This window comes from Chiloscyllium punctatum, chromosome 2 (genome assembly GCF_047496795.1).
Source record: "Chiloscyllium punctatum isolate Juve2018m chromosome 2, sChiPun1.3, whole genome shotgun sequence".
NCBI classification, from domain to species: domain Eukaryota; kingdom Metazoa; phylum Chordata; class Chondrichthyes; order Orectolobiformes; family Hemiscylliidae; genus Chiloscyllium; species Chiloscyllium punctatum.
The window spans coordinates 113583952-113596747 of NC_092740.1; the positions used below are offsets into that span (position 1 = coordinate 113583952).

Here is a 12796-nt window from a genome sequence, read left to right on the forward strand (position 1 = left end):
AATTCTGGAAAGGGTGAAAATAGATAAGTCCCCTGGGCCTGATGGCATTTATCTCAGGATTCTCTGGGAAGTAAGGGAGGAGATTGCAGAGCCATTGGCCTTGATTTTTATGTCCTTGTTGTCTACAGGAATAGTGCCAGAAGACTGGAGGATAGCAAATGTGGTTCCCTTGTTCAAAAAGGGGAGTATGGATAACCCTAGTAACTATAGGCCGGTGAGTCTCACTTCTGATGTGGGCAAAGTCTTAGAGAGAATTGTAAGGGATAGGATTTATGAACATCTGGATAGGAATGATGTGATCAGGGATAGTCAGCATGGTTTTGTGAAGGGCAGGTCGTGTCTCAAAAAACCTTATTGAATTCTTCGAGAAGGTGACTAAGGTGGTGGACGAGGGGAAAGCGGTAGATGTGGTGTATATGGATTTTAGTAAGGCGTTTGATAAGGTTCCCCATGGTAGGCTACTGCAAAAAATACAGAGGTATGGCATTGAGGGTGAGTTGGAGGTTTGGATTAGAAATTGGCTGGCTGGAAGAAGACAGAGGGTAGTAGTTGGTGGTAAAGGTTCATCTTGGAGTGCAGTTACGAGCGGTGTTCCGCAAGGATCTGTTTTGGGACCATTGCTGTTTGTCATTTTTATAAATGACCTGGAGGAGGGGCTAGAAGGTTGGGTGAGCAAGTTTGCGGATGATACGAAAGTCGGTGGAGTTGTTGACAGTGAGGAAGGATGTGTCAGGTTACAGTGGGAATATAGATAAGCTGCAGAGCTGGGCAGAAAGGTGGCAAATGGAGCTCAATGTAGCTAAGTGTGAGGTGATTCACTTTGGTAAGAGTAACAAAAAGATGGGGTATTGGGCTAATGGTTGGATACTTGGTAGTGTGGATGAGCAGAGGGATCTTGGTGTCCATGTACACAGATCTTTGAAAGTTGCCACCCAGGTAAATAGTGCTGTGAAGAAGGCATATGGCATACTGGCTTTTATTGGTAGAGGAATTGAGTTCCGGAGTCCTGAGGTCATGTTACAGTTGTATAAGACTCTGGTGCGGCCGCATCTGGAGTATTGTGTGCAGTTTTGGTCGCCATACTATAGGAAGGATGTGGAGGCACTGGAACGGGTGCAGAGGAGGTTTACCAGGATGTTGCCTGGCATGGTAGGAAGATCGTACTCCTCGTCAAAACTGTTTTACAGGTTCAACTTCGAATGGCACTTTATGACAGAAGCACAATTATAACAATCACATCATATCATACCATAGCACTAACTAAATACAGTTGTTGAATCTTTTTTAAATGGCTAAACCTTTTAATGTGTTCAGTCACTTGTCTATACTGGTTCTTAATATTTTTGTTTTTAAAAAGGACTTAGGTTTCAACTAAAATCTAAAACTGATAGACTCTCTTGAATAATAAATTTTGCAGTGCTATTAACAAGTAAAAGAAACGCAAGTAGCCGTGTAAAAGTACAAACCATCACCTGTACAACATGCCAGTGCCTGTGTCCTAATAAAGTGCTTAAAACCTGAGGAACTAGAAGGTCATTATACAGAGGATTCTTTTCCCTGACTGGCTGATGGCCTGAATTTGCTGCTGCAGTACTTGAATTTTGATTTTGCAACGCATCACCACAGTTCAAATACAGTCGATCTTCTCCTTGAAGAAGTACTTGCTCCTGGTTATTCTGGTGGAAAGAAGATTGTAACAGTTGTTTAATGCCATAAGTCTCCATGCAGACATTTTTTCCAAATGTATAAAAATATTTTTCCTAATTTACATTCGCACTTCACATCCTTTGAGCAAAAATGAAATTTCAATCTTGAAACAGATTTTTAAAAAAAAATTGAAACCAAGTGAACATTTTCAAATATTGAAAGATTTATGGAAGAGAACCATGACAGATGAAAACTGAAATGTACATTTCCTCCATATCCGAACAGTTAGCATTAAACTAAGTATACACTGAAGGATAACATATCTCTGACTTTATATAGGCAAATAGAGAAAGGAAGATGGTTATGGCTCTTTCAGGTAGATATATGCATTGAGAGCAACAGAAATAAATAATACTAAATTGGTGAATAGCAGTAGAAAAGTAAGTGTCAAGCTTCATTAAATTGACACATAGGCAAGAATCCAGCTCTTGGCATGACCCCTTCTTTACAAACTTTTTACCACTGCAAAATAATTCAAGTAATGCTCACAACTAAACATTTATTACTTTTTAAAAAATGGAAAATTGTTCCAAATGCAAATACAATGGGTATCTTTAAACAGAAGACAAAGGTTCAGATATCATTAGGAGATCTTTCCTTGGAATGGAAACCAAAGATCATCAAAACTCTCCAAAGCAGGACAGTATTCTGACTTGGGAACTCTGGACACCTAAACCATCAATACACCTTCCGTGGCTCAGATGTCAAAAGGCTCCATTCACATCACTCACATCTCTTACTAAAAAGAAAATGTGACACATTGCTAAAAAAAAAGTTTTATTAAAACCCTGTTTCTGTACCTTTTCTCATTATGGATGATTTGGCTATGTTTCTCCAGTATTTTCTACTTTATTTAAGATTTGAAATATTTCTTTTCTACTGGTACATTAATTTATTACACTGTCCTTAAAGTGTTAAGATTCCTTCCACATGATGGCATTTTTGTACTTGCCCAGAAATATAACAAATTATATGCAAAAACTCATAACATAATATGAATAGATTAGAGCAATGAGGTGGTGAGGAATAATTATTGCTAAAATCAACTACAAATACAAGCTATACATTTTCCAGTCATCTTATGCAGAAGCGCCATTCAAACGTTAGGTTTACAAAATAGAAAATGTAGACTCAAAGCACCATTTAGGTGCATGCAGAAATGGAATCAAACATTTTATTTTGCAGAACTCTTTCAACATTGGGAAAGTAGTAAAGTGGGGACTGAACAAATAATTTCCAATTTCTCAAGAGAAGAATGCTAAAATTCAACATCGGAAATCAAATACAAAAAATTTCAAAATTCACATCAGGATCATGTAACAATTGAAAATCATTCCTTCAGATTGGTGCTGATACTATTTCTTTGCTATGGTTTATGCATTAAAAAAATAATAATTACTTAAACAACTAGCCCCTAATCTGCAAACTAATCCATATTAGATGGCTTTAATAGCAATATTAAACTTCCTGTAAATGAGCTTACAAAGCAAAATTGTAAAGCCATGAACGGTTCTATGTCTGTAATCCCAAATTTCTTGCTAATGGAATAACAGAAGATTGAAGAATAAGTGTGAAATACTAGTCCGCAGTTAGTAAATAAAAATTTGTTAGGATTTAAGGTTTAGTTTCCAACCTACCATGCAGGGATTGACTGTTAAAGCACTTTTGATGAATTGGAACTGCAGTATTTCTGCTTGCTGTACTACATTTTTGTTCTCCAAGTCATTTCCCACTTGTGTACTATCACTGGAAATGGCCCAAAGGTGATAGCCTTCAGCACCCCAACTCTGTAAATAAGAAGCAACTTTAGCAAATTATAAGGCAGTAAATAACTACAGTCAAGTTATCTTAGACACCAAATATAAAAGGAACTGCAAGTATTACTTGTTTTGTTCCAGCCAATGGCTAGATAGCGTCATAGAGATGTACAGCATGGAAACAGACCCTTCAGTCCAACCTGTCCATGCTGACCAGATATCCCAACCCAATCAGTCCCACCTGCCAGCACCCAGCCCATATCCCTCCAAACCCTTCTTATTCATACACCCATCCAAATGCCTCTTAAACATTGCAATTGTACCAGCCTCCACCGCTTCCTCTGGCAGCTCATTCCATACACGTACCATCCTCTGTGAGAAAACGTTGCCCCTTAGGTCTCTTTTATATCTTTCCCCTCTCACCCTAAACCTATGCCTTTTAGTTCTGGACTCCCCCACCCCAGGGAAAAGACTTTGCCTTTTTATCCTATTCATGCCCCTCATAATTATGTAAACCTCTATAAGGTCAACCCTCAGCCTCCGACGCTACAGGGAAAACAGCCCCAGCCTACTCAACCTCTCCCTATAGCTCAAATCCTCAAACCCTGGCAACATCCTTGTAAATCTTTTCTGAACCCTTTCAAATTTCACAACATCTTTCTGATAGGAAGGAGACCAGAATTGCACGCAATATTCCAACAGTGGCCTAGCCAATGCCCTGGACAGCTGCAACATGACCTCCAACTCCTGTTCTCAATACTCTGACCAATAAAGGAAAGCATACCAAATGCCTTCTTCACTATCCTATCTACTTGCGACTCCACTTTCAAGGAGCTATGAACCTGCTTTCCAAGGTCTCTTTGTTCAGCAACACTCCCAAGGACCTTACCATTAAGTGTATAAGTCCTGCTAAGATTTGCTTTCCCAAAGTACAGTTATCTGAATTCAACTCCAACTGCCACTTCTCAGCCCATTGACCCATCTGGTCAAGATCCTGTTGTAATCTGATGTAACCCTCTTCGTTGTCCAATACACCTCCAATTTTGGTGTCATCTGCAAACTTACTAACTGTACCTCTTATGTAAATGACAAAAAGGAGAGGACCCACGATCCTTGTGGCACTCCACTGGTTACAGACCTCCAGTCTGAAAAACAATTCTCCACCACCACCCTCTGTCTTCTACCTTTGAACCAATTCTGTATCCAAATGGCTAGTTCTCCCTGTATTCCATGAGATCTAACCTTGCTAATCAGTCTCCCATGGGGAACCTTGTCAAACCCCTTACTGAAGTCCATATAGATCACATCTACTGCTCTGCCCTCATCAATTCTTTGTTACTTCTTCAAAAAACTCAACCAAGTTTGTGAGACATGATTTCCCACGCACAAAGCCATGTTGACTATCCCTAATCAGTCCATGCATTTCCAAATACATGTAAATCCTGTCCCTCAGGATTCCCTCCAACAACCTGCCCACCACCGACATCAGGCTCACTGGTCTATCGTTCCCTGGCTTGTCCTTACCACCCTTCTTAAACAGTGGCACAACGTTTGCCAACTATATTCCCGTCAAAAGGAGAAACAGTTCAGACAATAACAAAAACTCAAAATTGCTGATTGCAGCTTGAGCTGCAACATGCCTGGGACATCTAGATTAATATGCCTTATAGTTTTGACTTCTTCCTTGTAGTGGTTGAGATTGGACTTGATGTCATCACTAAGAATTCATTCACTACAAATGTATAACACTGGGACATCATCTTTGAATGCAAAATAGTTATTCTGTCACTCAAGTTGTGAGAAGGTAATATCATTGCCCTGTTTTTTTACTTCATTTGTAAACAACACATTTCATACCATAATGGACAGATTTCAAAAAAGCATCGCACATCAGAGAATAGCGAAGGAAGAACTTAGTTTTTGGTGAAAATACATTCTGAACCTTGGGATTTCTTTAAGGATCTGTTAACAATGGGAGGCACAGCAACAAAGTGTTTTTTTTTGAAGAATTAGTTGTGTGTGTTATTTTTAATATTGTGAATTTCTTTGGAATGTTGTGGATTCTCTTTTCTGCTGTGGCAGAATTTGTCAGTTGCCAAATGTGAGAAGCGTCGTCAGAACAAGTGGTCGAATGTGGATTGGCCTGAAGCTTCCTTTGAGAGAATGAAGCTCTTTTTAAAGCTTTGTAGTTTCAGAGCATCAACAGGGCAAGTATTAACTACATTATTGTAATACTGTTTGGGTCATCACAACTAGATGGAACTATGATTTGGAGATGCCGGTGTTGGACTGGGGTGTACAAAATTAAAAATCACACAACACCAGGTTATAGTCCAACAGGTTTAATTGGAAGCACTGCTCCTTCATCAGGTGATTGTGGAGGGCTCGATCGTAACACAGAATTTATAGCAAAAATTGGCAGTGTGATGTAACTGAAATTATACATTGAAGAATTGATTGTCTGTAAAGTATTTCATCTGTTAGAATATCAAGCTAGTGTGCTTCCAATTAAACCTGTTGGACTATAACCTGGTGTGGTGTGATTTTTAACTAGGTGGAACTAGGCAGTCTGAATATCCTCTTCACTTGTTTATCCTTGTTTAAATGCAGCAAACTGATGAACCTATTTCACTTAAATGAAGATCTAAATTTTCTACACAATTATATTTCTACTTAATATCCATCACATTGGAAAACAACATTTGGATTGCAGTTTCTGCCACTGCTTGGAAGCTGACTCACCATAGAGCTGATTTTCATAGGTTCCTTTTTGGTGCCATCAGAATAATGCCTTCAAATAAAACCAACAGAATGAAATAATTAATTGTAATAAGCTTAATCAATTATCAGTAGCAAAGCATGGCATTTCTATCCCACTGTCCATATTTGGAGTATGCATAATTGAATGAATGGATTCCAGTTTTATGAAAACACATTGCCTCCCACATTCAAATAACTAGGGTTGACAATACTTCAGATGGCGTTTGTGTAAAATTTGAAAAGCCACCTTGACAAGACAAAGAACGCTCTAAGTCACAGGACAATTTTGCCTCCAGAAAAGATAGTTATGTGCCATTGACATAATTAGATAAAATTTATTTCTTAAATTAGCTGTAGGGATTTCTTTTATTAACATCAGTTTGAGAATAAAACGTAAGACCTTTGCTAGAGAAACTTTCAAGAAATATGTAACTGTGAACATGACATTATTTATGAAATGTCATTGCATTTTTCAAAATTAAAAATTTCTCTACCAACCCACCTTTTAAAAAATCCTTTCAAGGATACCCTTGCTGCCTGGCTATTCACTCAATAATCATTGAAACAAACTATTAATCAGTGTGCACAGTACACCACAGTAAACAGTTAATGCACAGTTTTTAGTTTTAAAAGAAATTTAAAAACATGTGCTTTCATAAAACCAGTGGCACTGTGGCTCAGTGGGCAGCACTGCTGCCTCACAGCGCCAGGGACCCTGGTTCAATTTCAGTCTTGGGTGACTGTCTGTGTGGAATTTGCACATTCTTCCTGTGTTGGCGTGGGTTTCCTCCGGGTGTCTGGTTTCCTCCCACAGTCCAAAGACTTTATTAGGGTTAGTCAGCATGGCTTTGTGCATGGGAGATCATGCCACACAAACTCAGTTGAGTTTTTTGAAGTAGTAACAAAGAGGATTGACGAGGGCAATGCGGTGGAGGTGATCTATATGGACATCAGTAAGGCATTCGACATGGTTCCTCATTATAGACTGGTGAGCATGTTTAGCTCTCATGGAGTACAGGAAGACCTAGCCATTTGGATACAGAACTGGCACAAAGGTAGAAGACAGAGGGTGGTGATAGAGGGTTGTTTTTCAGTCTAGAAGCCTGTGACCAGTAGAGTGCCACAAGGATCAGTGCTGGGTCCACTACTTTTCATCATTTATATAAATTATTTGGATGTGAACATTGGACGTATAGTTATTAAGTTTGCAGATGACACCAAAATTGGAGGTGCAGTGAACAGTGAAGAAGCTTACCTCAGAGTACAATGGGATCTTGATCAGATGAGCCAATGGGTTGAGGAACAGCAGATTTAATCTAGATAAAATGAGAGGTGTTGCTTTTTGGAAAAGCAAATCAGAGCAGGACTTACACACTTAATGGTAAGATCCTAGGGAGTGGTGCTGAACAAAGAGACCTTGGAGTGCAGGTTCATAGTTCCTTGAAAGTAGATTTGTGGGTATTTAGGAGAGTGAAGGTGGTATGCTTTCCTTTATTGGTCAGAGCATCAAGTACAGGAATTAGGTGGTCATGTTGCAGCTGTATACGACATTGGTTAGGCCATTTTTGGAATATTGCATGTAATTCTGGTCCCCTACCTATCGGAAGGATGCTGTGAAACTTGAAATGTATCAGAAAAGATTTACAAGGATGTTGCCAGGGTTGGAGGATTTTGAGCCTTAGGGAGAGGCTGAATAGGCTGGGGCTATTTTCCTTGCAGCATCAGAGGCTGAGGGGTGACCTTATAAAGGTTTATAAAATAATGAGGGTGTGCATAGGATAAATGGACAGGGTCTTTTCTCTGGAGTGGGGAAGTGCAGAACATGATGGTATAGGTTTAGGCTAAGAGGAGAACAATATAAAAGGGACCTATTGGGCAACGTTTTCACACAGAGGGTGGTATGTGAATGCAATGAGCTGCTAGAGGAAGTGGTGGAAGTGGAACAATTGTAACATTTAAAAGGCATCTGGATGGGCAAATGATTAGGAAGGGATTAGAGAGATATGGGCCAAGTGCTAGCAAATGGGACTAATTTGGTTAAGATACCTGGTTGGCATGGACGAGTTGAATGAAGGGTCTGTTTCTGTGCTGTACATCTTTATGGGTCTATGTGCAGGTTAGATGAATTGGCCATGCTAAATTGCTCATAATGTTCAGGGATATGTAGGTTAGGTTCATTGGTCACGGGAAAATATAGAATCCCTACAGTGTGGAAACAGGCTGGAATTGAACCTGGGTCTCTGGTGCTGTGAGGCAGCAGTGCCAACCACTGAGCCACTGTGCCACCCTTATATAGAATAATGGGATAGGAGAATGGGTCTGGGTGGGATATTCTGAGGGTCATTTGGATTTGTTGGGTCAAATGACTTGTTTCCACATTACAGGGATTCTATGAACAATATTACAGGAGTAATCATTTGGTTTCAAAAATCAGGCTGGAAAATTCAGTTTGAAGTTGACATAATTAAAAGTACACGTGTCAATATACATACTCAAAATAGTTTGACAATTTGAACTTTAACTCCAGCAATAACCCAAATGAACTTAGAAGCCTGAAACATATTATAAAAGACATTTTAAAATAGTCCCCATTTACTTCAGGATATATGCAAAAATCGCGCAGAATTAGAATTTGAATTTTGGAAGAGAACACTCACGCAAAATCTCCACCCAGTGTGCAAAATAGATGAGCACCAAAAACACTCCACAAGGATAAGCCTCCACAAGCCCATGTTACCATAGCAACACTACTATCAGGTGACCATCTGATTAGTTTCACTGCCCCAGTCTTGTTCCAAATATCTGTTCAATATAAAGAAGAATCTGAATGAGTACTAACATCTTGCTCTAGAAAATCTAGTGAAATACTCCACATAGTGGAGCGATGGAGAGGGGAAGATAGAGAGGGGAACAGAGGAAGGGACACAGGGAAGATACCAGCAGCACAGAAGACAGAGGAATGAGAGAGAGAAAAGGGTGCACACAGCCATGGTGGGGGGGCGGCGGGGTGTAGAGAGAGTAGAGAGAGTAGGAGGAGAGAGTGTAGAGAGGGAGAGAATGGGGGGGCGGGGGGGGGGGGGGTGTTGGAGGGAGATTAAGATACAGAAAGGGAAAAGTTAAAAGTTAAATAATAAAATTTTACTCCTGAATAACTCAAACAATTAAACCTAGATTATACACACAAAACATTATAGTCAGCTGCACCAGCAGTGATGATCAGTTAATCGTAACCTAGGGATGTAGGTTGAAGGGTCATTTTTAACTTTGTGGCAAGATAAACTTTTATATTTATTTTTGAAATACAATTTCAAACCACTCAATAGTGAGATGCTATTCTGAGAAACAAATACAATGAAATGCAAAGTGGACTGCAACTTCAGAATAAGTGTTTAAACATTTTGCATCAGTTTTTCACTGAAGTTTGCTAATTGCATGTGATAGCAACTATCATGGGTCTCACTGCTAGCCTGAAGACAATGATAATGGTGATAATGTCACCTCATGATCCAGCTTTTGTGAATGCCTTAGTTGCAGCAGAACAATGACATTTTTACAAAACTGCCTTCAATGACCCAAGTTGGCCAATACTTTTGTTCTAGAATTAGAAGAGCACACACAGGTACATGCATGGAATATCTAGATCCTTTTGCCAATTTAAAATGCACATTTATTGACGGTTTTAGAGAAAAAACACACTTTTTAAAAATTCATTCATGGGATAAGGGCATCGCTGGCTAGGCCAGCATTTAGTGCCCATCCATAATGCTCATTTCAGCAAGATAATTTATGTAAATTAATCTTAAAGTGAAAATTAAAGAGTGCACAGTTCAACAATGTTGTGAATGCTCTTCAAAATTGACTGGTTATAATATGAAAGCTTTCAGCAAGGACAGACGGGTCATGAAAGCGTAAACCTACCAGGGTAATGTTTAGGAGTTAATTCCAACTTGTGGGACAACTGCATAGCTCCTGTAGTTGTATCCATTGTGTAAACTAAAACTGAACCACTGGCAGAATAGAAAAACAATCAGTTAACAACAGTCTTTGAAACATTTACATATAAATTTTTCATTTATCAAGATAATGAACGTTAAGACCAGGAAATAGAGGACAAGACATTGATCATCAGCCTACAGTATTAGCAGGATGTGAGATAATTATTGACAAGGATGGCAAGAAAGATGCTCAATTCCCACCTGTGGCAGCTTACAATTGTTTCTTACATTCAAAACTAATCTTGCACCATCTTTTGGGGGTGGTGGGGAATTTCATGCTCTAAAAATGAATGAAAAAAAATCTCACCTGGGTCTTAAAGAAGGACATCTTATTCTTGAACTAATATAAGAGGGTACATGGCTCCTGCCTGCTCACATGATCTAGTCCCCTCAATATCTTATATTTCAGAGATCACCTTTCATACTTCTAAACTCCAATGCAGTCCGACATCCCCTTTTCAACTTTACTTCACAAGATAAGCCTTTCATTCCAGGTATGATTCAAGTGCACTTTCTTGGAACTGCTTTTTAAGTTATTATACTTGAAATTAAACTTTTTAAAATAAAGAACAGCCTAAAATTGCACATTGAGCACTCCCAATGTGGTCTCACGGGTGCCGTTACAGCGGCAGTAAAGCATCCCTATTAATTTTCATTCAGCCTCGCAATAAATGGCAACATTCAATTCACTTTCCTAATCACTTGCTGTATCTGTAAACTAGCATTTTGAGATTTGTGTACCAACTCACCCAGAGCACAATGCACCAGAGTCCTGCAATCTCTCTACACTTTAGAATACTGCTTCTCTATTCTTCTGCCCAAAGAGACACATTTGCATTTATAATCCATCTGTTTAAATTTTGCCCACCCATTTGAATGCATGTCTCTCTTTTTGACAACTTGTTTTTATCACTAATTTGGAGTCATTAGCAAATTTAATTAGCGTACATTTGGTCCCTCATCGAAATCATCAATATAGATTGTTGAGAACCCTGCACAAATCCTTCTGGCATTCCATAGTTCTGATTGTAGTTTAACTATAGTTTATAGTTTTAAAAAAACATATGCCCCTACTCTACTTCCTGTTAGTTAACTCATCATTTGTCCATGATAATGTGTTCTGCCCTACATAATGTGCTGTTATTCTGTGCAAATTAATTTGACAAGACACCTCATCAAACACTAGGAGGAAATAAGGACTGCAGATACTGGAGAGTCGAAAAGCATGGCGCTGGAAAAAGCACACAACAGGTCAGGCAGCATGAGGAGCAGAACGGTCAACATTGCAGGCATAAGCCCTTCATCAGGTATGTGGAGGGGGAAGGGGGCTGAGAGATAAATAGGGGGGTGAGTTGGGATAGCGATAGGTGGAACAGAATAGTGGGTAGGAAGATGGACGGGTAGGTCAGGTCAAGAGGACAGTGCTGAGTTGGGAGGGGATCTGGGATGAGATGGGGGGGGTGGGGAGATATGGAAACTAGTGAAGTCGATATTGATGCCATGTGGTTGTAGGGTCCCAAGGCAGGAGATGAGGTGTTCTTCCTCCAGTTGGCGGTTGGCTTTGATTTGGCAATGGAGGGGGGCCAGGATTCACATGTCTTTGGGGGGAGTATGGGGTGGGGTGGGGGAGAATGTTGAAATGGTTTGCCACAGGGTGGTGGGGTTACTTGGTGCAGACCAGAATTGTTCCCTGAACCGCTCTGCAAGTTGGCGCTCAGTCACCCAGATGTAAAAGGGACCACATCGAGAGCAACGGATGCAATAAAACAGGTGGAAGGATATGCAGGAAAATCTCTGCCCGACTTGGAATTATCCTTTAGAGCCTGGGGGGGGGGCGCAGGTTTTGCACCTCATGCAGCATCAGGTGAAGGTGCCAGCTGCAGAGGGTGGATGGTGGGGAATGTGTACCTAACGAGGGACGAGGGAGTCATGGAGGGAATGGTCACTATGGAAAGGATGGGATGGGGAGGGAAAAATATGTTTGGTGGTGGGGTCTGATGGAGGATAATGAACTTTGAGGAGATTCGTGGGGTGGAATAGAAGGATGAGGTGCTCTTTCCACATTGTGGTTGGGCGGATGGGATTCAAGAGCAGAGGAGATACGATAGCGGGCATTGTTGATCACATGAGGGGAGAAATTTCGGGCCTTGAAATAGGAGGACATCTGGGACATCCTGGAGTGGAACCGCTTCTTGCTCCTCCTGGGAGCAGATACAGTGGAGATGGAGGAATTGGGAGTAAGGAATCGCATTTTTAACCGGTTGGATGTGGGGAGGTAGCTGTCGGAGTCGGCGAGTTTGAAATAGATGTCTATGTTGAGCCAGAGACAGAGAAGTCCAGGAAGGGGAGAGTGGTGTCAAGAGATGACCCACGTTAACTCTGTCAAGGTGGAAGGAAGTTGATTAACTGTTTGGGTGCTGATATAGTCATCAATGTATCAGAGGAAAAGGTGGGGTGTGGTGCCAGTGTAGCTACAAAAGAGGGACCATTCCACATATCCTACAAAGAAGCCATCATAACTCGGACACATGAGGGTGCCCATAACCCCTCTTGTCTGTAGGAAGTGGGAGAATTCGA

General features: G+C 40.4%; 1 protein-coding gene across 1 annotated transcript in view; it reads right to left on the bottom strand.

The window, feature by feature from the left end:
• The window catches only part of ric1 (RIC1 homolog, RAB6A GEF complex partner 1), a 207380-nt gene that overhangs the window by 64185 nt on the left and 130399 nt on the right, over window positions 1-12796 (bottom strand). The window contains exons 8-12 of the mRNA XM_072587420.1: window positions 10143-10231; window positions 8882-9026; window positions 6207-6255; window positions 3345-3494; window positions 1473-1676 (exon numbers count right to left, since the gene is read on the bottom strand). Coding sequence (XP_072443521.1) covers window positions 1473-1676; window positions 3345-3494; window positions 6207-6255; window positions 8882-9026; window positions 10143-10231 — 637 coding nt within the window. The remainder of the gene's footprint in view (window positions 1-1472; window positions 1677-3344; window positions 3495-6206; window positions 6256-8881; window positions 9027-10142; window positions 10232-12796) is intronic.